Source organism: Anabas testudineus, chromosome 13 (assembly GCF_900324465.2).
Source record: "Anabas testudineus chromosome 13, fAnaTes1.2, whole genome shotgun sequence".
NCBI classification, from domain to species: Eukaryota; Metazoa; Chordata; class Actinopteri; order Anabantiformes; family Anabantidae; genus Anabas; species Anabas testudineus.
In genome coordinates, this window is record NC_046622.1 from 453,526 (window position 1) to 478,024 (window position 24,499).

At 42.4% G+C, this 24,499-nt stretch overlaps 2 protein-coding genes across 2 annotated transcripts; both read left to right on the forward strand.

Moving 5' to 3' along the window:
- Positions 1-101: 101 nt before the first annotated feature.
- On the forward strand, positions 102-3,690 carry spcs2 (signal peptidase complex subunit 2). Its single transcript, XM_026340371.1, has 5 exons — positions 102-209; positions 1,017-1,100; positions 1,233-1,393; positions 1,782-1,916; positions 2,151-3,690. The coding sequence occupies exons 1-5, from the start codon at positions 168-170 to the stop codon at positions 2,335-2,337; spliced, it is 609 nt and encodes a 202-aa protein (XP_026196156.1). The 5' UTR covers positions 102-167; the 3' UTR covers positions 2,338-3,690.
- A 1,435-nt stretch (positions 3,691-5,125) lies between these two features.
- On the forward strand, positions 5,126-19,006 carry abcg1 (ATP-binding cassette, sub-family G (WHITE), member 1). The gene is made up of 15 exons (XM_026365630.1): positions 5,126-5,205; positions 7,198-7,444; positions 11,653-11,770; positions 12,815-12,947; positions 13,252-13,302; positions 13,383-13,528; positions 13,815-13,938; positions 14,029-14,143; positions 14,217-14,362; positions 15,426-15,527; positions 15,615-15,783; positions 15,967-16,067; positions 16,799-16,957; positions 17,032-17,150; positions 17,362-19,006. Exons 1-15 carry the CDS (start codon positions 5,143-5,145, stop codon positions 17,588-17,590), a joined length of 2,022 nt encoding a protein of 673 aa, XP_026221415.1. The 5' UTR covers positions 5,126-5,142; the 3' UTR covers positions 17,591-19,006.
- The last annotated feature ends 5,493 nt before the right edge of the window (positions 19,007-24,499 follow it).

The window sequence follows — 24,499 nt, forward strand, 5'->3', positions numbered from 1 at the left end:
GGGGAGAGCGCGCGCACACGCCTTTTTAGCGCGCTCGCGCTCGCGCGCTCGATGCTGCCTCCGCTACGCGGACGTGTTGCGTCACACGTTGCTTCCCGTTCAGATGTTGTTAAGAACCAATCAGATGCGCCCAGGTCACAGATGCCGTATTTGTAGCGGAAGAGAAGATGGCTGCTGCGAGGAACGGAAAGAACGGGCTCCTGGAGAAAGTGAGAATTAAAGTTTAATTGTTTCAGTTAGCTTCAAATTAAAGTTCAGGTTTTTATTTTTCATGGAGCTCAGACTGGGGGAACAGACATGTTAGCGGATCAGTCTACACGTCTGCAGTGGTGCTGGTGTTAGCCAGCTGAGCTAACGTTAGCAGGCTAAAGTAAATTTATTTTGAATTAAAATTGAATCAAAGGGTTTAGTGAAGAGGCGAATGTGTATTTTTTATTAGTTATTATTATTATTATACACATTTTATTAGTACTGTGTGTATGAATCAGTCGTTGCTCAAACTACAGCGGATTTGTTCAGTTTCCTGTTTCCATCTGTTACAGACGAGACAGCTGCTGCACCAAACTCCGTACGGAAAATCAACCGTTTAATTTGATGTCTCTGTTAAACCCGCAGTCCGTTTTACAAACAGTACTGTCATTAATGCACGTGTAGGTTAATGTAACCGGGGGCTATTTTAAAGTTGTAGCCTACGTTTGTATTCGTATTTTTACGTTAGTAACTCAGTAAAGATCTGAATACTTCTTCCACAGTATTATGTACAGTTATGATGGCTGATGACATTTGGCAACTGTAGTAGTCATAATAGTAACCACTAGTAATAGTTGTATTTGGATGTCTTGGAAGGCTTTTGACATACAGTAAAATTAAAGTTGTTTTCTAAGACGTCTCCGTTCAGAATAAGTTCGGAGTAAGTAAATATTTTAGTCTGAAGACTGAGACTAAACCAACATGAGGATCTGAAACGAACTCAGCTGATACAAGAGGTGTTTGAGAGTCACTGTTGTGTGTTTCAGTGGAGGATCGATGAGAAACCAGTGAAGATCGATAAATGGGACGGAGCAGCTGTGAAGAACTCTTTGGATGATGCTGCAAAGAAGGTAGATTTTTATTCTAATGGCACGTTATCTATCAGTAAATCAGTCCGTCGTCCCGAGTTCGTAGCTGAAAAGAACTGGTAAACTGGTTCCCAGTTCACGTTCGTGAGCCTCGTTTAACGCTGTTGTCAACAGGTGCTGCTGGAGAAGTACGGTTACGTGGAGAACTTTTGCCTGGTTGATGGTCGCCTCTTGATCTGTACTGTCTCCTGCCTGTTTGCCATGTTGGCTCTGGTCTGGGACTACCTGTACCCCTTTCCCGAGTCCAGACCGGTCCTCGCTTGCTGTGTCATCTCATATCCACCAACTACTCACCAGTAACAGGAAGTGTTGCACCTGGTGTGAACTTAACTGTCTTGTTCCTTGTTAACAATCAATGATCAATGAACAGTTAATAGATGATTGATTGTTTATGTGACTGTTGATGAAATTAGCCTCGTTACCTGCTACATAATTAACATTAATTAGCTGTAACACTAATTATTTTAATCAGAGATAGCTACACGAAGCTGCTGACACCAGCTGAATGTGATCGATCAATAAAAAATTTATTGTTGATAGAAAATCAGAGTTTTCTGACGACTGCGACCACCATCAGAACCCAGCCGTGATGAAGTGCGCAGTAGTCAGGCCACATGAATGACAGCATGTTTGCTTTATGTTCCTTAACTCCACGTTTATCACGTACTTCATCATGATGGGCATCCTGACGCTCTACACCTCCTACAAAGAAAAAAACATCTTCCTGGTGGCTCTGCAGAAAGATCCAGCTGGGATGGATCCAGACCACATCTGGCACCTGTCCTCTTCCCTCAAACGGTGAGTCACAGTCTGCAGGAATCGAACAGAATCGTTAATCACCTGCGACTTGCAAATTTCCACTTTTTAAGTGGAAGTTCTGTTTAAATCAGTTCATGGTTCTTTGTCACCCGTTCAGTATGTTGTCTCTGTTGAGCTGCAGTGTGTTGACCTCTCTGGGCCAGCGTACACACGGTTCTGTCTCTGGTTCCGTCCTCCTGTCTTGTTTCTAACTTCCTCTTGTTGTTTCCTCAGGTTTGATGATCAGTACACTCTCAGAGTTTCTTTCTCTGACGGGAAGTTGAAGAACTCGAGGGAAATGGAGTTCACCAAATCCGTGTCGACCTTCTTCGACGACAACGGAACGCTGGCGATGGACCAGTTTGAAAAGTGTGTTTCCAAACTCCACGACACCCTGGCCACAGACAAGAAAACCAAATAATACAGAGAGTACATTTCAGTTTCCCTTCTTTCAATCCATTTATCAGCCTCATTTTAATTTCTTTTAAAATCCACCTGCACAGACACAAACTATCGGTAAAAGGGGCTTTTGTTCATTATGTCGTGATATTATATTAAAAAAAAAAAAAAAAAAAAAAAAAGAGGGAGAGAGAAAATTTCTCCACGTTGTGACGATTTAGTTGAATTTGTTTAAATACGATTTGTATGACTGGAAATAATCAGCACGAACAAATAGTGAGACTCTTCAGCACGTGGTCCAGGAAAACCTTCCTTCAAAAGCTCATTGATCAAACGGTGACTTCAAATATAAGTAAGTGCTGTTGTCATTTTGTAGAACTGATTTTAAAGCTAATTCAACACGGAGCTGGAATGTGACGTCCAGAGTCAGACGGGATGGATTTAAGGTCTCCATGTTCAAACTGGGATTTGGTGACTGGGTTTCGAGCTGCGTGGTTTCTGTCTCTGCAGGTGAATTTTCAGTGAACCTCCTTCATAGGAAGGAAACGGATTGTTCCTGTGATAGTAGAAAAGTAGAAACTATTAAAACATTTTTTTTCAAGACTAATTCTGAAATGAGACATTTGATTTTCTGTTCTTTTATTCAGCTGTGAGGACTCGGACTGTTCTGAGCCAGTGTTGTTCAGTGGTTTTATTCCCAGTTTCTTCTTCTGTATGTTTTGAGACCAGGCAGCGTTAAAATGTTCAGCAGCTCAGTTGTAAACAGTACAGAACAGGTTGGTGTCGATTCAGGAGGACTCGCAGGTTGTCAACATTATTTTTTAGCTTTACACTCAGCAGTTAAATCATGTTTCAGTTTGAGTCACAGTCGTCATTCAGATTATTTCAATCAAAAAATTATTTCAGAAAAGTCTCTTAATACCTGCTTTAAAATATTTGTTCACCCGTGTTGTGATCTTTGGGTGGGAGGAGTCATACAAATGAGCAAACACACCTGTACATGTAAATAAAGAAACGAGCAGCTGCCATGTTGTCACCGGAGAAAACGAACGGGAGCCGTGATGAGTCAAATTTAGTTTTAGTGGTAAATTAAAAACGACGTAGATATGGTTTCCTCATGTGTTTCTATTTTTACCTTTATTTTTTAGGTTTGATTTTTATTGTCAGATTAGCATCACTAGCATTCAGCTAAGGATGCTAAACACGGACCTGGTGAGGGCAGTGAAATGAGAAGTTCAGACTCTCAGACAGGTTGATGCCTTACGACAGGAAGTGGACTGAATGTTTTTTATTCTTCTTTCAGAGCCTTATTCTCTGTAACGTCTGTCAGTGGCAACAAGTTTGAAAATATTAAAGATGGATATTGTTACAGAAATATACGTGTTTCTGAGTCATTGATATTATTTATTAGTCTCATCTGAATTTATTGGAGCGTCGAGGCTGATGACATTTGGGTTTAAAATCAAACGAAGGATATGAGACGAGTAAAGAAGATCAACTGTATGGTATCAGTTGAAGAAGAGGAAGTGTCTTGGAGCAGATATTTGAAAATGTCTGTGTATTTCTGATGCTGCTGAAACCTTCACCTGTTGCTGATGTCACTGACTCATAGGTCTCTTATTTTTACACTATACAACCAAGAGTCGTCATCTAGAGTTAGTCATAATAGGACAATCGGGGCATACCTAGGTAACAGGAAATGTGTTCCAATACTTTTGAGTCGTGATTCGAACAGTGTTGTTTAACATATCAGTGGGGACGTAGCATCAAATAAAAGCTGAAACTGTGAACTTTAATCTCATCCTTCATTTGATCTTAAAAGAAAATGTCCTCAGTTACAGCAAAGACAAATAAATGGGTCCTAGTACTACTGTAGTTGTAGTAGTACTACAGTTCACCCAGCAGATAGAGCTCTTGTTGAATTGCTGAACACTGCAACACTGGTCTCATTCACGTCAATGCAAAACACTTCATAGATCATAAATCTACAAATAATTTGTAGAACACGTAAAACCAAACGACCGTCGACCTCGTGATCAACTTGAAACGTTCAGCTGCTTTATAGAAACTCCGTTATCTTAAACCGTTATCTTAGGGAAGTCAGAAATCTGAGGTCACTTTTCTGGCTCGTTGTTTAAACCTAATAATCAATAATGAATTCATGGTTGATAAAGAATTAATTCAGGTTTAAAAAGTAAAGAGCTGAAGTTCAGAGAGGTGAACATATGATGTTTAATGCAGACAAGTGTCTCAGTGTGTTTGCAGCTGTTTCACTCAAAAGACCTCTACTACTAGAATGGGTCAGATCTGAACCCATGCTAACCCTTGACCCCTGAACGTTCCTACCTCCAGGTGACTCATCTGTTTAATCTTGGTGTTTGGAGACTGTAAATAAAATGAATAAGCAGTTTATTCTCCTCCCTCTACCGGACCATCCATCAAATTACCAAGACTGAAGCTTGAGCTCCGCATTTGAAAACACACAGTTCAGGTTGAACCAGCAGCACAAACTCCATCCTCCAATCAGCTCCTCTCTGAAACAAAACCTTGACTTTTATCACGCCACTGTTGGATCAGACTGACCCGCTTTGGGCTGGTGGACCTCAGACAGTACAGATGTGGCACAGAGAGAAGAGGAGGAGGGATCCGCCCCTGAATGACTTCACCAGTCCAATAGCAGAGCTGGTTTCTTCTCCACAGAGCCGGGGGCAGGACCAGCTCAGCGAGGGCAGGATTAGTGACCGAGGGGTGGGTTCATCAGTCAGCGCTGCTGAGTCGCTGGGACAGTTATCAGATGTGTGTGAGGGAGACAGAGTGTCTCTCGGCCATGGCCTGTCTGATGGCCGCCTGGTCCGTCCACAACCCCACCGTCACCAACTCCATCATCATGGTGAGTACGGGCTTTCATTGGACAGTTTAGTGGACTGCAGTGGATTGAACAGATGGATGATAAGGGTAATTAGGTATTTAGATTCAGACTCTGCACATCTGGACGTTTAGTGGACACAGCTGAGACACGGACTCGACACACTTGGTGTCCTGAGACATAATTTACACATGGTTCATGGAGACACTTTACAGTGGACACATACTGTAGAGTCAGGGGCAGTGGGGGCTAATTTCACGGCAGTTTTTTATCCTCTGTAATTTGCTCTCTGGTGCAGTAACCATGTCTGTCTGCTGTAGAACTTCAGGTTAGGTTAAACTGGGTTTGGTCAGATCTCCCCTCACAGAGCCAATCTTCCTGAAGCTGTTACCGCCCTACGTAAAGCTTTCTGTGCACTGGGACTGATCTGGGAAAACATATCATGAAATACTAGAGACCAACAGGACATATAGTGGACATCAGCCTCAGTCTGCGCCCTCATGAACATCCATCAACCTAGAAGGTGCTTTTACACTTGCTAAGATTCATGGGTTTGTGCCCTGATTCTTCTTATGCTGATAAGTCATCAAATCATTTCCTTTTGCAAGGTCCAATGATGTTTTCTCCTACATTGTCCTGATACCTGAATGAATCCACGTTTCCTTCCACACGCTGCAGGTTTCCAGTTCCAGAGGAAGAAAAGCAGGTTTAGACACAGAACCGTTTATTACTGTATGTGTCTTACAGTCCAAACTGAAATCCCACTGAAGTGTCTGTTTCCGCCAAGTCCTGCTGCAGGTGTTCTGCAGTCACTCAAGGATTTCCCCCCATCTCCTCAGAAACGCTTTTTCTGCCCCATCCGGGCCGTGTAGCTACTGTTGCTTTAACTTTGGTTCCAACTGTGTTTCTAACATTTGAGCTCTCGCAAGGTTTTTGTTAATTCTTTTGTCTTAGACGTGTTTCTAACTTACATTCCAACAGGACCCTTTACAAACCTCTAACCAGTTCAGGTATTTGATGTGATCTATCTAAAGCTCAAATTATGCAATTAAACTCCCTGATTAGTGGCACCAGGTATTGTAAAAGTTTCGGGAAACTGTTCTTGTTCAGTCTGTTTGTTTGAAACAGCTATAACATCTCATTTGGAATCAGTCTGAATGCAGCTCTACAGTGGAAAGATAGGAGAACAAAAACCAATGGTACTAATATTATAAACCATCGATTATTTCTGTGTTTTTCTGGGGCAGCTGATCTTTTCAGGTTTAAGCTGCATACTATGTGTTATTAGGACAATCAGAGGTCACATGATGACGGTTCTCTGTTGAATCACAGCCGCAGTGTGTGTCAGTATAAATCCTGCAGCCGGGCTGTTTTTCAGCTCGGTGACTAAGCTGTGCTGTGTTCGACAGTGACCTCCTGCAGATTAGAGTCCATATGGGAGCAGGATGCTCACACGCTGTCCTGCAAATACATCAACACTGAAGCAGCTGACAGCTAATCTGACAACATCCACTGCTCTACATCCACTGATGGCCTGGTCCAACAGGAAGGGGTTAGGGTTGGGGTTAGGGTTAGGTAAAGAATAAGTTCATGGTTATGTTTAAATTCCTTCTTAAGGTAATTGTGCACTAGCTCAGGCAAACCTTGAAGTTTGTAAAATTATATTGTAAGGATAAATAATTAAAACAAGAAGGAGCTGGATAAAGAAGAAGGGTTTCAGGATACTTTATTTCTGCAATAATAGAGAATCCAAATAATCCTCAGTAGCATAGGATAATGCATAAACATAAAATGATTATATCAAAAAATAATAATAATAATAAAAATGAGGAAAGTCCTTTAAAGTGCTGACAAAAAGGTGTGCTAAAAGAAGTGCTCTAAACATGGGGTTAGGGTCCTCTCCAGGGACCAGAAAACTCCAAACTGCTGCCGGTACATCAACACGCAACTGCCTGTGCAAACACGTGTGTCTTTGATTTTTGTCATTCTCACCTCAGTTTCTGGTCTAACTTTCAGAACACTAACGGACCCCCAGACCTGATGCTAGACCCCCGGACAGTGTGCCTTTGTATGGACGAGGTGGTCAAGAAGCGGCCAACAGGGAGCAAGCAGGCGCCGCTGCTGCAGGGACACCTGAAGAAGGTAGACAACAACCTGACGGAGGCCCAGAGGTTCTCGTCCTTACCACGGAGACCAGCGGTCAACATCGAGTTCAAAGACATCACCTACTCTGTCAGAGAGGGACCCTGGTGGAGGAAGAAAGGTACTGACCCACATCAGAGATGAAGCTTGAGATACCACAGTCCTGTACATGTGTATTAATGAGGTGACGTCACACTTTGGTGTCTTGGTCTCAGCATGTTTGATTTCCATCAGTGTTAAAACCCAGAAACAGGAAGATAGAAGTCAGAGAGGTGAAGAGACCTGCCCCAGCACCACAGAGCAGGGAGTCTGATGTCAGACTTACACCTGATTTGACGAGTGAACAGCGTTGTCGTCATTTTAGGTAGAAGTGAAACTAAAGAAAACCCACATTAGTGGATCCTGTTGGGTTAGGGTTGTTTGAGCTCATTTCTGTGAGACTTGGTTTGTTGAAGGTTGATTTCTGCATCAGGAGTCATGTTACAGCAGAAAGTCCTGTGTCAAATGTAATTTTAGGGAAATACACTGCCTGTCTAAAGAAAGTCACCCAACTTTAGCTTTGATTACAGCACATTCACTGTGTCATCATTTCAATCTGCTTCTCAACTGTCAAATGTCTCAACATTTATTCTCGTCCAGTTACATTAATTTATCACCAAGATCTTGTTTTGATGATGGAGAGTCTGATGCTGCACAAAGTCTTCCTCAGCCCAAAGACTCTCAGTGGGGTTAAGGTCTGGACTCTGTGGTGACCAATCCCTGTGTGACAATGATGTGTCCTGTTCCCTGAACCACTCTTTTACAGTTTGAACCTGATGAATCCTGTCATTGTCGTCTTGGAATATCAGGGAGACATCAGGGAAGAAAAACCCACTGATTAATAACTTGGTCCTTCAGTATATTCAGGTAGTCAGCTGACCTCATTCTTTGGACTCATAACGTTGCTGAACCTGGACCAGACCAGCTGCAGCAACCCCAGATCATAGCACTGCCCCCACAGTCTTGTACAGTAGACACTAGGCATGATGGGTGCATCACTTCACCTCCTCTTTTCTTACCCTGATGCTCCATCACTCTGGAACAGGGTCAATCTGGACTCATCAGACCACATGACCTTCTTCCATTGGACAGTTCTTAACCCAGCTTTAGTAGTTTCATCATCTCCTCAGATGTTTTCTTTAATTCATTCAATAATTGGACCCTTCTGAAACAGATGAACATCTTTTCCACGACCACTGGATGTGTCTTCAGACATGGTTGTTTAAGAAATGAGAAGCTGCTCACTGCATCAGTTCAGGTTCAATAACTAATCATCCATACAGTAATTATCCAGTGAGGCTCAGACCTACTTACTTTAGATTAAATTAAATCCAGGTGGTGTTTTTGGAGAGGCAGTGTGTTTTCCAGCAGTTACAGTTACTACACGTTCAGCTTCACACACAGCTGTAAGGTTCAGTCTGAATCACTGAGTGTGTTCGGGTCGAGTCAAAGTCAGCAGACAAACAGAACGCTGCATCACAGCTGCACAAACACATGATAAGTGATGTCAGGCCATCCTGACAATGAGGAAGGGGTGTGAGTTTTACATGTGTTTTCTTCCTTTAGGCACAACAAACAAAGGTTTTTTATGATAATGAGACACAGGTTTTTTCTGGGTGTGGATTATCAGGCAGTAATCTGTTAATCTCAGTCTCCTGCTGTAAATAGCAACAGGTCAGATTAGAAGGAACTTGGTCACAGCAAGAAAAGAAACCAACAAAACCACACGGGCGACGGTGGAGGAGATGTTGCTTCACTGTGGAACCTGATCATTATAAATCAGAGTAAACAGCAGCCTCCTGAAACTGGACAGATGCTACAGAGTGTGGCTGAGAGGGGGGGGGGGGGGGGGTCACAGCAGGTGATTGTTCCATGTTATAGCTGACTTTAGACTCTTTACTTCTGCTGTGGATGTGTGGTCCAGAGGCCCATCGTCAGCTCTTGGACTCAAACCCACTGATGAAACATCTCGTGTCTAACCCTAACCCTCGTGTCTCGTTGGTCTTCACACGTTAGATTGTAGATTTGAGAAAATGCAGCGAGACGACATGAAAAGATGATTTATGTGAAAAATTTCAAAAGATTCTTAAGTGAATTTTGAAGCATCGTACTGATTTATCAGGTGTTAGATTTAGAGAAAGTCGAGCAGTAACGTTAGTGAGAAGCTCGTGTATCGTGTTCCAGCTTCTCAGAACAAAAGTGAAAAAAACAAAGGACTGAACAACAGAAGCTCCTGGAACAAACACTTTGGATCCGTTTCTGTGAAACCTGATCTGCCAGAGTCTCAATTTGGCCTCATTCACACCTTTTATGAGCGTTTCAAAAGAATAATAGAGGTTTTATCGCCCCACAGAGCAGCCTGCAGTGCTCCCAAAGTGCAGTGCTCTACAGCCCAAAATCTTTAAACACAGAACAAGATGGAAAATAACTGAACCGTTCATATAAGAAATGCTGAAACACATATGGGTAATCTGATTACTTCAGTCTGATCATTGGCATCGCGACACTCTCTGATGTACAGTATACTGTGTGCTACAGTATATGAAGCAGTACTGTATATGTTGTAGTTTTCTACTCTTTGAACTCTGGAATTAATATTTAACAAGTTATTAAACAAACAAACACTTAAATCCAAACACAATACTTAAGTACTAGTACTAGTTGAAGTACTAAGTACATACCCTAAAATGGACTTGAAGTACAAACAAAGTGTTCGAACCAGTGTTGAACTGGTTCAGTTTAATTCATGAACAGATTCAAGGAGAGAAAAACAACAACCTGATTTCTGAACAGTTACTGAGAAAAATCAGCAATATTCACCTGTGGTGTAGTTTAAAGTTCAGTTCAGATTAATGATGTTGTTAAAAAGCAAAACTACAGTGTTGGAAAGTAACAAATCTATTCATGGAACTACTACACTTAGGTACAACTACTACTATATCAACCTTTACTACATTAGTTACCCAAACACAGTGCACTTGACTGGTTACCACGGTGACACTGTCCACCTGTGATCACGTGTTAAAACAAGGTGTCACTCTCCTGATGGGTTCATTTAAATTCTGAAGTAATTCAATTAAAAGTATATTTACAAAATGAACTCCATTAACTTTTTGATGACCTCTCCGATTTATGTGGTGACCTTTTGGAGGGACACGAACCTTAGGTTACCTCACTTGAACAGCATTAGTTGTAACTGTAATACCTAAACACTGCTGCATCACAATATAATTATGTAGTACTGTGTAGTGTAATCACAGTAACTGGGACATTTGACTGTAGTACTGTACATTTGTTGATGATACTTGTGTACTCACTAAAGTAGGATTTTTACTTGTTATGGAGTATTTTAAAACTGGTACTTTAACCTAAATAAAAGTACTTCTTCTTGCTATGTAGTAGTAATTGGCAGTTCTTTGGTATGTCTTCTTGATGTGACAGCAGTACTGTAGTAAATGTACTGTATACTAAAGTATAACAATGACCTGTGGACTGTGAGCTGCAGCTTTCTTAAGTCTGTAAGGTGAAGCTGTGAGAGTCTTTAACAGATTACGTTTCCTCTAAAGCAGCTGTTTCTCTCTTTGTTCTGCTCTTTGTTCCACGAGACCCGTTCACACCTGCTCAGGTGAGCGGCTGCTGTCAACAGGAAACACCTGACAGTCTTAAAGTCTGAAAAGTGAAGCGTTATGTGATCGTTTCCCTCGAGCTCCGTTAGTCTGTTATTGAGGTAACTGCAGTTAATCACTAATCTGAGTTGGAGTCATTCTAAAACACCTGCTGCTCATCGGTGGAGTTCATTCAGGGTCCCTTCAGGCGCACAGTGGGAAATCAGAAATTCCAGTACTCTGGAATAAGCTGTCTTACACAGTTTTACATACAGACACAAAAAAATCATTCAACTCTTAAAAAATCTTAATTTGTGAATTTCAGATTCGACATCATACAGCTTTTTTCTCCGTACCACAGTTTAATGCATTTCACTGCAGTACAGTGTGTATTATCGCAGCAGAGGTTACTGTCGGTCAGCGGATTAAACCGCGTCCAACAGATTAAATCTCATAATCTCGTTAAAGATTGTTCGGCCTTCATCAGCAGATAAACAGCATCATCCTCCTCCTGTGTTGTCTCCACACAGAAACTTTATTTCTACAATAAACATCATTAAAGTGAAACCAGACCAAGAGAAAAACCTCCAAACGGATCTGAAACCTAACTCGTGGACTTGAGGACAAAGAGCTGTTCTCAGGCCGTCTGGGAAACTGTAGGCTAATTGTTTCTGTTCTGTCTCAGGTTACAAAACTCTGCTCAAAGGGATCTCTGGGAAATTCACCAACGGGGATCTGGTGGCTATCATGGGGCCCTCAGGAGCCGGAAAGTCCACTCTCATGAATATCCTGGCTGGCTACAGGTGAGCTCACTCTGACTGTGTGATTCTTACTAAAATACGTCCACACATCAAATTCTAATTATCAATTTTCGATATGGTATGAGCTGTTCCTTAGTGAAAAAAAAAACCTTAAAGACAAAATTTAGTTTATTTATATAGAAACAGATCGATTTTCAAGAGAGAGACCAACAAATAAGCAGCACTAGGCAACAGTGGAGAGGAAAAACTCCCTTTAGAGGAAGAAACCTCAGGGTGGGCGGCCATCTGCCTCGACCGGTTGGGGTGAGTGGAAAGAGGAAAGAGAAAATAACAGCAGGCAACAAAAAACAACAACAAGCAGGAAAACCACTGAACAGGTTGGTAGGACCAGTAACTGGACTCTGGAGATGTACAGCTCCAAGGAGGAGGATACCTGCAGAGGAGAACAGAGAGAGGGAGACAGAGAGGAGAAAAAGCTGCTACAGGAGAGAGAAGACACAAAGTTAATGACATGAAATGATGAAATTTGAACGGTGCTTCTCAGTGGGGTTGTTGGGTTTTGTATATAATGCTGTTCACAGTTATATTTATAAGGTCATTAAACATTGTAAAGTTCCTTCAGATGACGTCTGTGGTGATCTGATGATGTACTAATAAAACTGAATTGAACTGAAATTGACTGTACAACCTCCTCCTGCCTTGATGAGGCCCTGGAAAAAGGGCAGAATGAGAGGGACAGTACACGAAGTACCATGTAAATACTGAGTTTATTAAATTTATAGAGACTGACACTGACCCACAGTGAGAGGACGACAATCAGCACTTCTCCCGTTTACTGTCAGGAAAACATAATGAGGACGAGTCAGATCAGTAGAACAGAAACCAAGATTAGTCCTTCACATATCTGATCCTGTACAACGTGGACTTTCCAGAGCTACAGAGTTTTTATGATTGTGCTCAGACTGTCACAGCACTGGTTAAAGTCTGGCCTAATGGAGAAAATGGGAGAACTAGTCGGGTTCTGGTTCCAGATTCCAGATTCCAGATTCCAGTCCTGTATCAATGTCTGGTTATGTGTTTGAACAGGGAAACAGGGATGAAGGGAGAGATCCTGATCAACAGTCAGCCCAGAGACCTGCGCTCCTTCAGGAAGGTCTCCTGTTACATCATGCAGGACGACATGCTGCTGCCTCACCTCACTGTGCAGGAGGCCATGATGGTACGAACAGGAACTCTGTGAGGAACCTGCTGGTCCAACAGATTGTTTGTGAGGGAGGAAGCTCCACTCAGAGTGTTTCTGTGGTAGGAAACAGCTGATGTTTCACTGAGTCACATATTAGGATCAGACTCAGATCAGAACCAGAACTACTTAGTGTTTGTCTCCAAACCACACAGTACTGATGTTTCCCTGAGGTCTAAACATGTCAAACCCCCTTCCCTAAACCTGTTTATTGATCCTCATCGATCAGTGTTGAAATGACATCACCTAGACCCTGTGTGTCCAATCTGGTTTCTCTCTGCAGGTGTCGGCCAACCTGAAGCTGCAGGAGAAGGTGGAGGCTCGCAGGGAGATGGTGAGTGTTGACTTATGATTGGTTGTTTGTCCTGGCACTGATCTGGCAGAGGTTAAATAGAGGTTCTGGTCTCTGTTCAGGTCCAGGAGATTTTGACGGCTCTGGGTTTACTGGACTGTGCAAAAACCAGGACGTCTCATTTGTCGGGAGGTCAGAGGAAGAGACTGGCCATCGCTCTGGAACTAGTCAACAATCCTCCGGTCATGTTCTTCGATGAACCCACCAGGTCAGAGAGTGACAGTTTTATTTCAGTTTCAAGTTATTTCAGTGACCTTTGCAGGTCTTTCTCTCTAACGGAGGGGCACCAACATTACATCCACATCTGTGTATCAGCTGCACTTTAAAATGCTTTTAAAATGATGGACAAGAAGCTTAATGACAACAGAGCAAACTCCATTTTCTGATGATGAAGACCATGTTGTGCACGGGAACAAGCTAGTTAACATGTTAGTGTACAGCTTCTGCTCGAACACTGACTGTCCTCCCTGTCTCTCTGCCTCTGTGTGTCTCAGTGGTTTGGACAGTTCGTCTTGTTTCCAGGTGGTGTCTCTGCTCAAAGCTCTGGCTCAGGGAGGACGGACCGTCATCTGCACCATCCACCAACCCAGTGCCAAACTGTTTGAACTCTTTGACAAGGTGATCGGTCTGACACCCGCACACAACACTTAAATCTCCAAAACAATGTGTGAGCTGTGGGAAACGTTAGTGTGTGTCTGTGTGTTGCAGCTGTATGTTCTGAGTCAGGGTCAGTGCATCTACAGAGGGAAAGTGTCCAGTCTGGTTCCCTACCTCAGAGACCTCGGACTCAACTGTCCCACCTACCACAACCCTGCTGACTTTGGTGAGACCCCCACCCCTCAGGTTGACTGATTTACTTTTATTTCACTGACTCACTAATGTCATGTGCCACACAGTGATGGAAGTGGCGTCGGGGGAGTACGGGGACCAGATGGTCAGACTGGTGAAGGCTGTTCAGGACAAAAACTGTGAGAAGGATTCTCAGACTGAGCTGAACGGAGACACGCACCCGCACCCGTTCCTGTGGCAGCGCACAGAGGAGGTGAAACACAAACAGCCCCCAACCTGAGAGAGGCTTAGGCTGACCACAGCACTGACAGCACGGCCACCAGCAGCATAAGGAGACATTAAATGATGTGTCTTAGTGTTTGTTTCACAAATGAAACATAGAAGAAAAAGGAGAAGGTGGCAAATAAATAAGTACGTTTAATACAGCCTGGTGAAAATAAAAGGTCTAAGTTAGTAAAGGAGAATCAAACGGGTTTAAAACAAAAGAAATGCAGAAACAATAGGGGCTGATATGAGCTCGGGGTTTGGTGCAGTTCAGGGTCTTTAAACAGGTCACTTACTCCACCTCCTGGTTGTTAATGATCACACGTTTAAACAGATGATCTGTGGACACATTTAGTTTGAGTTCAGCCATATTGGACAGTGAAACATTTCTGAAACCCTCAGGATGTCTACTTCCTTTGAAACAATAGGAATATGGGTTCACATTATGTTACACCGTGTTATGATGGCTCCCTTCATTCTGTTCGGTTGTACTTATGTACCTTATACAGTCAGGTTTGTTAATAATGGGTATGTTTCCTTTGGCATTCCTTCTCTGTACACCACCACACTGAATTTGAAATGAAACCCTCAACATTCAACTTTATTTCTGTTGGTTTGACAAAAGTGTGTCATTAACTATTCAGCTACAGCTCATAATTAGACTTTATCATAAGACACCTGGTACAGTCATAGCCAAACGTAAAGGCCTGTTTGTCCACACAGTGTTCCTCGGGACAGAGAACTGTCAGACTGTTCACACAAAGACGTTACGTAAATAATCATCACATCAGCAGTTTGTAAAGTACCAAATCCCAACAGAAGGCTCTTCACTGAATAGAACTGTACACAGAATTATATAGAAAACCCAACAACCCCACTGAGCAGCACCAGGAGACAGTGGAGAGGAAAAACACATCACAACATCAGTAATGTTCAGATTTTAATTAAAACTTTCCCGAAATAAAAAGAAAAAACCAGCAGCCAGTTGGTCTGCGTCTGGTTTGTGATCATCCTGTTTTCCTTCATTCAGCGCCTTTTGCTCTGTTCCTCAGGAGAGCTCCTCGTCCGAAGGCTGCCACAGTTTCTCAGCGAGCTGTATGACGCAGTTCTCCATCTTGTTCAGAAGAACCTTCCTCAGCATCCTCAGAGACTCGGTGAGAAAACTCTGCAGTAACTGTTACTGCAGCATGAAACTCGAGCCCAGTCCGACTGTCTTAAACCTGTACTTCTCGATTGAGCAGGTGCTGACTCACCTCAGGATCTCGTCTCACATTGGGATTGGCGTTCTGATTGGGCTGTTGTACCTGGGCATCGGGAATGAGGCCAAGAAGGTTCTGAGTAACTCAGGGTTCCTCTTCTTCTCCATGTTGTTCCTCATGTTCGCTGCTCTGATGCCCACGGTGCTCACATGTGAGTCAGCGCTGCGATTTCCACTGTCAGACATCTGTAAAGGCTCATCACAGCATTCAAGTTCCATTTTAGACCATTTTTATTTCTCGTGGGGTTTGTTTCAGACATTATTATGGTATGTTCAAACATTACATGCTACCTGTGTGGTAATATTAACTGTGTGACTCTGATGGTGTGTTTCAGTTCCTCTGGAGATGGGAGTTTTTCTGAGGGAACATTTGAACTACTGGTACAGTCTAAAGACTTATTACCTGGCCAAAACCATGGCTGACGTCCCTTTCCAGGTTAGATTCTATAATATTTAATGTGACATAATCTACAGGTGGATTTGAAACGGAACTGTTTCTAAACTTCAAATCAATCACATTTATTTTGAGATTTACCTATAGCAGGAGAACTAAGAGATGGTTCAGAGTAACCTGATCCATCTCTAACTATAAGCTTTATAAAAAAGGAAAGTTTGAAGTCTAGTCTTAAATGTATAGAGGGTGTCTGCCTCCCGAACCTGAACTGGGAGCTGGTTCCACAGGAGAGGGGCTTGATAGCTAAAGGCTCTGGAAACTCTAGGAACCACAAGTAAACCTGCAGTCTGAGAACGTAGAGTTCCGCTTGGAAGATATGGAACTATGAGGTCTTTAAGATAAGATGGAGCCTGATTTATTAAGTGATTTATATGTGCGGAAGTGTATTAAACTCCTTTTAAAGCTTTGCTGTTATATTAATGAGTTTTGTTGTTAAAACACTTTTCTATAACTGTGCAGCTGAGCCGAACCTCCCAGCAGCAGGATGTACAGACAGGGCCACGGGTCTGCTGGATCGGAATAACTCAACTTTACTCTGTTACTGTTACTTGAAGTTGAGTCTGAACCTTTAGTAAAGAAGACTTTAGTCTGGTCCCTCTCTGTCGCAGAGTCTGGTCTTTATGTCATAAGAATCACCACAAAAAGAAGAAGAAGAGGGAAATATGACAGCTGTCCAACTGCTCGGTGCCCTGAACACTTCCTTGTTCCTACAGGTCATATTCCCCGTGGTGTACTGCAGTATTGTGTACTGGATGACAGCTCAGCCTCCGGACGCCGGGCGGTTCTTCCTCTTTCTGTCTCTGGGGATCCTGACCTCTCTAGTGGCTCAAAGTCTTGGTCTTCTGATCGGAGCCGCCTCCACCTCGCTGCAGGTCATTCCACCTTCTCAGAACTCACCGGGGACCTTTACCTGCTGACTTCAATCAGGTGTGTTTGTTCCCTGCAGGTGGCGACGTTTGTCGGTCCTGTCACAGCGATCCCAGTGCTGTTGTTTTCTGGGTTCTTTGTCAGTTTTGACACCATTCCCTGGTACCTACAGTGGATGTCCTATATCTCCTACGTCAGGTGGGGGAGCTGTTTGCTGAAACTCGTAGAGAAGTAACAGGTGTTAGTATCTTGGTCAAATATATAATAAATATATAAATGTACCCACATATTTTCTGGTAAATTAATATATTTTCATAAATGAAGGTTTACATTTTTTAAGGAAAACTGACTCTTCAAATGTCCAGGTTGAAAACATTCTGAAAGTGTTTGCTCCTCTGTTGTGTTGCAGATACGGTTTTGAGGGTGTCATCCTGTCTATCTATGGTCTGGATCGAGAGGATCTTCACTGTGATGAAGACCACACATGTCACTTCCAGAAGTCTCAGGCCATCCTCAAAGAGCTCGATATGCTCGACGCCAAACTCTACCTGGACTTCATCGTCCTTGCCATCTTCTTCTTTTCTCTAAGGCTCATAGCTTACTTTGTCCTGCGGTACAAGATCAGCGCTGAGAGGTAGACCAGGACCGGGAGAAGCTCTGAGGATGAAGAGTAGAGGCCAAAAACCTTTAGGCCAAATTTGGCATGTAGCCTTGTAGTGAGTCTGCATGTGAACACTGAAACTTCTTTGGCTCGAGGTGTATAACGTCCCGATCAACAGAAAGTGTCCTGGTGAGAACAGCTTTGACATGCGGATCCTTCACATCATCTTAGTACTTGTACACGTCTTTGTAGTTGCTTCAGGTAAAACCCCTTCAGCACGAGCCTGCTCAGGTACCTTAACAACCATCGACGTGGCTCAGCCGCAGAGGTCCGGTTTCTCTGCAGCATTAGAGAGAACTGTCTCCAGAAGGTTGATAATGATTAATGTCAGATTCTCTGCTCTTTACGCTGATGTCATCAGATCCAACAGAAACTAACCAGAACGTATCCAGATACAGACTCGATTCCAGATTACTCTCAGTGTGTTTGACATGAAGCTCCATGTAAAGACGAACATGAGCCACATGTGTTTCCAGTCCCGTTCATGCTCTGAATGGAGATGTTATCAATACTTTGGTTAGAACAAAAATTCAATTAGTTCTCTCACTCAGGAACAGAAAATGATTCCACGGTACCTTCTTCACTGGATTATGGAGATATCCTTCGTGTTCATGCTGCTGCTAAGTCTGTGAAACCGCTGGACGCTGTTTACCACAGTGCCATCTGAATTATTACATGACATTGCATTTAATTATTGATCAGACGCTTTTATCTAAAGCGACTTACACGTGAGATATAAAGCTAAATATCTGAGACAAGGAGATGAACTTCAAAGCAAAGAGCTCTAGAAAGAGCTGTTTCAGTTTCATGAGGAGTGATTGATTTGGTTTGTTTTTCTAGTGCAGAGAAAGTTGCAGAAGAGTTCTGTTTTCAGCAGGTTGTTGAAAGTTGAGCGTGGGGAAGTTAAGTGTGCAGAGGTGGATAGGTCGTTCCCCCATCGTGGAACCACAGAGATGAAAGGTTTAGTCTGGGATCAGAGCACAGTGAGTAGAGGGACTGTAGAGCCGGATGAGGGAGTTCAGGTACCGGTGCTGTTGAGTTGACCACTCTGTAGATAAGAGTCAGGACTTTGGACCTGATGCAGCAGCTACAAGAAGACAGTGCAGGTTATTACAGCAAACATCGCACTCACTACTGCCTGACTAAGTTATATGATCTATACACAGATATGATAGTTTTGCTTTGGTTCAAGGTCTCGTGATGTCAGGGGACAACATTCAAGAAGAGGAGCTGGTCTCCTGGTTCTTGAGGGTTTCACTGTACCACAACCTGAAGGATCACAACAAACTGAAAACTGCAGAGCATCTGGTTTTTATGTTGTCAGACTAAAACCCGCTCCATTCAGCGTGGATGGGACGGACAAAGGTTTCTAATGATCTGGTTCTGGACTGGACCGACACCAACACTGTTCTTTAGACTGTTTGAATAAAAATGTACAGTTTCTTGAATAAAGATTTTATTTACTTGCGCATTAGTGAACATTTTTTTAACAACTCTTAAGTGTTAGTGTAGCACTTGCACAAAGCTGGGTGACAACTCCTCAGGACTCGGGGTGAAGCAATAACCCAGAAATGACCGCTGGTCCTTTTTAACCCAGGTTTTATTCCTGGACCTTTGGGAGTGTAGTCAGGTAAAGAAAACGAACATGAGCTTTAAATCGGTACATTTAAATAGAAAACAAAAGAGGAAACTAAGATTTACTGACAAGTCAAACTAAATAAAAACTTTAAAATAAAGTTTCTAATAAAAACTTAGTTTTAAAAACAATTTTTCGATGACGTCACTGCAGGTGAACGTCAGCTCCGCCCCTTCCCACAGGTTGTCTGATGGCGGGATTTCGGCATGTCACCTGGTTTACCTGGTTCAAGTTGAAACGTCATTAGTTCCGCTGCAGCACCTGTGACTTTCACCGTTAATGAACCTGAGCATGTGATTGGTCAGTGAACATCTGCAGCAGGTAAACCGAAGTTCTACATGTCACCTGGTCAATAAGTGAAAGAACGGAGGCCGGTTCCTGTCAACAACTGCTCACATGAAAAAGAAGCTCAGGTAAGTACCCGGTTCAGGTAACCTGGGAACTACCTGTGAAGGTTCTTTAACAGTCTCACACTGATTTTATGAGACCATTGGTTTTTGGAAAGCTGCTGCTTCTCCAGGGACTGGAAGAGGAGGACTTCATGTTACTGAAGTATTTAAAAAATCCTTAAAATGGACTTCACTTAGCTTCACGTTGAAGGACAAAAAACTACTTTTCATAGGAAAGTAGTAAAAACATCCTTTTAAACGGATTCATTTGTGTATTGTCCTATAAAAATGGCTTTTTTAATCCTACATATTATGAAAATATTAAATAAATATATACTTACATTTATGATGATTTATATTTTCAATCTTTTGTGAATCTTGTTTAGTGAGAATGATTGTGAGCGTCAGATTAATGGTGCAGACAATCTTAGAATCGAGTTTTGTTATTAATATTAATATAATATTTGAGAATTAAATAATAAAAAGACATTCAAACAGAGAGAGTTGCTGGAATTGGAAACATCACATTAAAAACTTTTAATAAACCTTTTTTTTGAAAGTCGATGTGTATTAGGACTATTTTGTGTTTGATGCATTGATGTTGATCGATGTTTATTATTATTATTAAGTGTTTTATGAATCAGTAACTGTGTTATTTCTATAAATTCATCAGGAAACCTGGTTCCAGCTGCTGCTGTTGGTGATCGACCTCAACCTGAGATGGGATGAGATGGGAACACCTGGAGCTCCAGGTGAGATCTCTTCTAGTTTAGTCAAAGTGAACGTGGCTCAGTTTGAATCTGATGTGGGAAAAGCTACGTTACAAGACACAGGTGTGGTTTCAAGGACGACTTCCATTAATTCCGTTCTATTTGACTTTCTATCTATTATAATAAAGCTGCCATCAACATTTTATCAGCTGAACTGAATTCTGTCCCAGACCGAGCTGCAGTTCGCTGACGTTTTCTTGGAACAAACTCAAATCAGGTTCACAGACGCTACAGTGTCTTTGTGAAATTCATCAGCAGAGATATAGAAATTCACCAGTCGTCTTCTGTAAAGACTCATGTTGAATGGAAGTCTCCATGTTTCCTCAGTTTGTAGAGCGTCTTTGCAGCCAACAGGCGGCGCTGTTTAATCACAGTTCACCTTTTAATTCTACTATAGAAACACAACTGGGACAGAACAACCGGTTGTTATTCAGTAAATAATACTTGCTGTTCAGTAGCAGCTTCACCTGCTGATGAAGCTTCACCTGCCGATTAGACGAGGACACAGGTCTCACAAACACCGTAACTCTTACAAAAGCTGTAACTGACTGAAGACTCAGACTCAGTTTGTAGAAACTAAATCGTAGGGACGATAAATATGCAGGTTTGAATGCGGCTGGATGTTGTAGTGGCAACATCCCCGTCCTGCGTGTGGGAGGTATACAAGTATAAAAGTGTCCGATAAATGACTAAATGTTCAACTGTAGCTCACACCACACCAATACAACGGCTGTTCTAACACTAATCCAGAACCAGGACCGACTCTGACGCACACCTGGGACCCAAATCATGTTTTTCCATGTTCAAACTGCATCAAACCTTAAACTGTGTGATATCAGGTAATGGCCTTTGAAATCAAAACCAGTCCAAACCAGTTGTATCACAGGTGTTTGGGACGTATGGCCACAGTTCATCGTGATTCAGAACACCTCCCATACCACATTTTATTAGTATCAGCACTTTAGGATCTGCACCCAGAGTCCAGCACTGAGCACATGGTCTACTTCCTACCATCATTACTCATTTTGGAATATTAAGCTCTGTGTTCTGTCATCTGCTGTTTGTTTACTTATCCTGATGTTTCAGTACTGAGATCAAGATAATTATGTGAAAATCTATCGTTGGAAATTTCTGGGCCCAAAATTCACGTAACCCTTTACAGGTATGTCCAAATACTTGTCTGGTTCATGGAACCTGTTCCAGTTCCCAGTGGAGACAGTTCGGTCTTTGTTTCACCTGAACGTGTTTGGAATCAGAGAAGCCAGATGATCTGGGCTGTGGTTCTGTGGTCTCTGCTTGGTTTGCAGACGTTACTGCACTGTGCTCTCATTAATGTGAATTCTGTTCAGAGGTGGATTTACAGGACCAAGACCCTGAGGTGCCAGCGACCCTTCAAACTGGACATAATGATGAAGGAGCCTCAGAATTGTCAGGACCTGGGAATGGCCCCATTTAGTGTCCAGAGGGTTTACACTGGGTGCTCTCTGCCTGTAGATGAGTGTCACCCTCTACTGGACACATGGAAGGAACAGTCTCTAATGGGAGGTGAACACTTCTGACTTAGTTTGAGCTAATTAATGTTATATCTGTGTTTCCTGGCTGCTTCAGTCACTGCTTTAACTGATAATTGGCCTTTATCTTCAGGAAGTGACCTTTTAAATCGCAGGATTGATTTAAAAAAAAGCTAGCTTTAGCTTTAGCCTGAAGCCCCGCCCACCCCAAGGTGGCGCAGACATGTGACTAAACTTGTAGGAAATGGCGAACGTGCAATAAAACCCTAAAGCCAAACCAGAAGCTAAATGAGAGTGAAAAGCTGCAAACCGTGTTTAATTCAGCAACTTTAATAAACTAAATCTTCTGCTAAAGGTTCTCAAATAAATGGTTTGGAACAAATTAACTTCAATGGTAAAGTTGCTTCTGTGTCCTCAGGTGTTGGAGGAAGTTAGGTGACTGTGGCACATTAATGAAGTCCCTCAGGTCAAAGGTCATTTCAGCTTGTAAACATGTTTGTCCACTAATTCCCTCTGAAGCAAATTACAGTCGGCACTGTTAACCAGTGAGACCAATCAGCCCCAACAAAGCGCTCAGCAGTGGTTTCTCTGGTCCGCAGAGGGCTGGGGACGATAATGACGTCCCTTCAGACACGTCAGGAGGGACAGACACGAGTTTTCTGTCATTAGAAAACATTAGTTTTACTGGTCAGTGAATCCGTGTTCAGCTGTAACTTTTTCCAAGTCGTTGGTTTCTGTCATGTTGAGCAGTTTCTACATGAAACTGAAGAAACTTTATTCTACACCACTGTCTAAGCCTAAACCGAACTTCACAGGTGTCACAACAGTTTTATTTTTGGAGGATGTCTCTGTAAGTTTCTGTAGCCTTACACTTGAGAATCAGTTTCCATGACACACGTGGAGTCTAGAAATATGTGAGTATAGATATAAAGCTGTGCTGGACAGTGAAGGTCACAACCACAAAGTAGTCTGATCAATGTTTACACGTATGTGGATCTATGAGATTGAGATTTTCCTTCAAATGTTCAGTTGAGGAGCAGGTTTTGGGCTTTGGAAGCCTTGAGAACATGATCCCTAAAAAACCCCTTAAATTAGGTTCCTACAAGGCAAAGGCAGGGAAAGTGTAAGAAGTCTTTCCTAAGGACCCCAGCTGGAGGTAGGCCACAGCCGGGATTCGAACCACCGGCGTTCACTATCCACTATCCGCTTCACAATAATGCAACTTGAATGTCCAGCTGCATACAACAGACTACTTTTTATTGACTTTAGTTCAGCTTTCAATTTAAAACGGCTGCACATTGTCCTCCTAAAGCTCAGGCAAAATTGAATCCCCTTGATATGAGGTGGGACCACCCGCTCTATCAGATATGGCAGTATGCATTACTGGTGCCCTCCCGGGGTCAGTCAGCTCACCATTTTCTTCCATTTTTCTGTTTACCTTTCACACCATACTGTCAGCGGTGAACCTAACTAATCTATAGTTAACGTTCTTATTTAGTTCTAGTTAAACAGCCACTGTGCTGCTGAAGGAAACCTGGTCTGCACACAAACTGCTGACTAATTCATTCAGCTGGTGACGGTTCAGTGAAACTTGAATGATCAGAAGTGAATGTACTAGGGGTTGAGGGGGTGGGGGTTAGTTTGTGACATATTTGAAGTATTATTATTATTATTATTGTTATGATTATTATTCTGTCCCTTGTCCACTTGTTTGTCATGTTTGTGTGGCACAAACACACAACCGCATGTTGTGGTGAAACATTGTTTTTACAGATGAAGCTACATTTATTAACAGAAAGCGATTCATGGGGAGGTGGTGGGCGGATGAACAGTGTATTACAAGGTGCAGAACTGACAAACCACAGGCCCGAGAATGGTTTGGGGTTTAGCTGATGGTGTTTTAGTTTAGATAGATAGATAGATAGATAGATAGATAGATAGATAGATAGATAGATACTTTATTGATCCCCAAGGGGAAATGTTGGTGTTTCAGCAGCCATTACACAGAAAACATTTGAACATTAAGTAACAAAATCTACACAACAGCATTACACAAAACACAGTACAAGAATGACACACAGTATAGACAATAACAACAAAACAGTACAAGAATAACATACAGTATAGACAATAACAATAAAACACAGTACAAGAATAACATACATCATTGATTGGGAATCATTGTACAGGCTGATGGCTGGTGGCACAAATGACTTCCTGTACCTTTCCTTGTCACAGCGGAGCTGTGTTTAAACTCTAAAGCAGATGTTGTGTGTGAGCATCTGAACCCAACCATAAAGTATAGAAACAGAATTTACAGGAAGTGTCAGTGAACACTTGCTTCCTAAGGGGACGACTGTAAGAGAAGTCATATCCGAGTGTCAGGACTCACCTGTTGAGACTTTGGTTCTGAAAAGGTATAAAACCTGTCCCGCAGTCTGAAGCGCATCACAGTTGATTGTGTAATTGTGTCGTAAATGATGGGTGATGAGTGGTGTAACTTAATGCATGTGATACTGTATGATATCTGGATTCTACTGTAAAAGAAAATGACCAGTGAGGTGCTTTTGGTAAGATGTT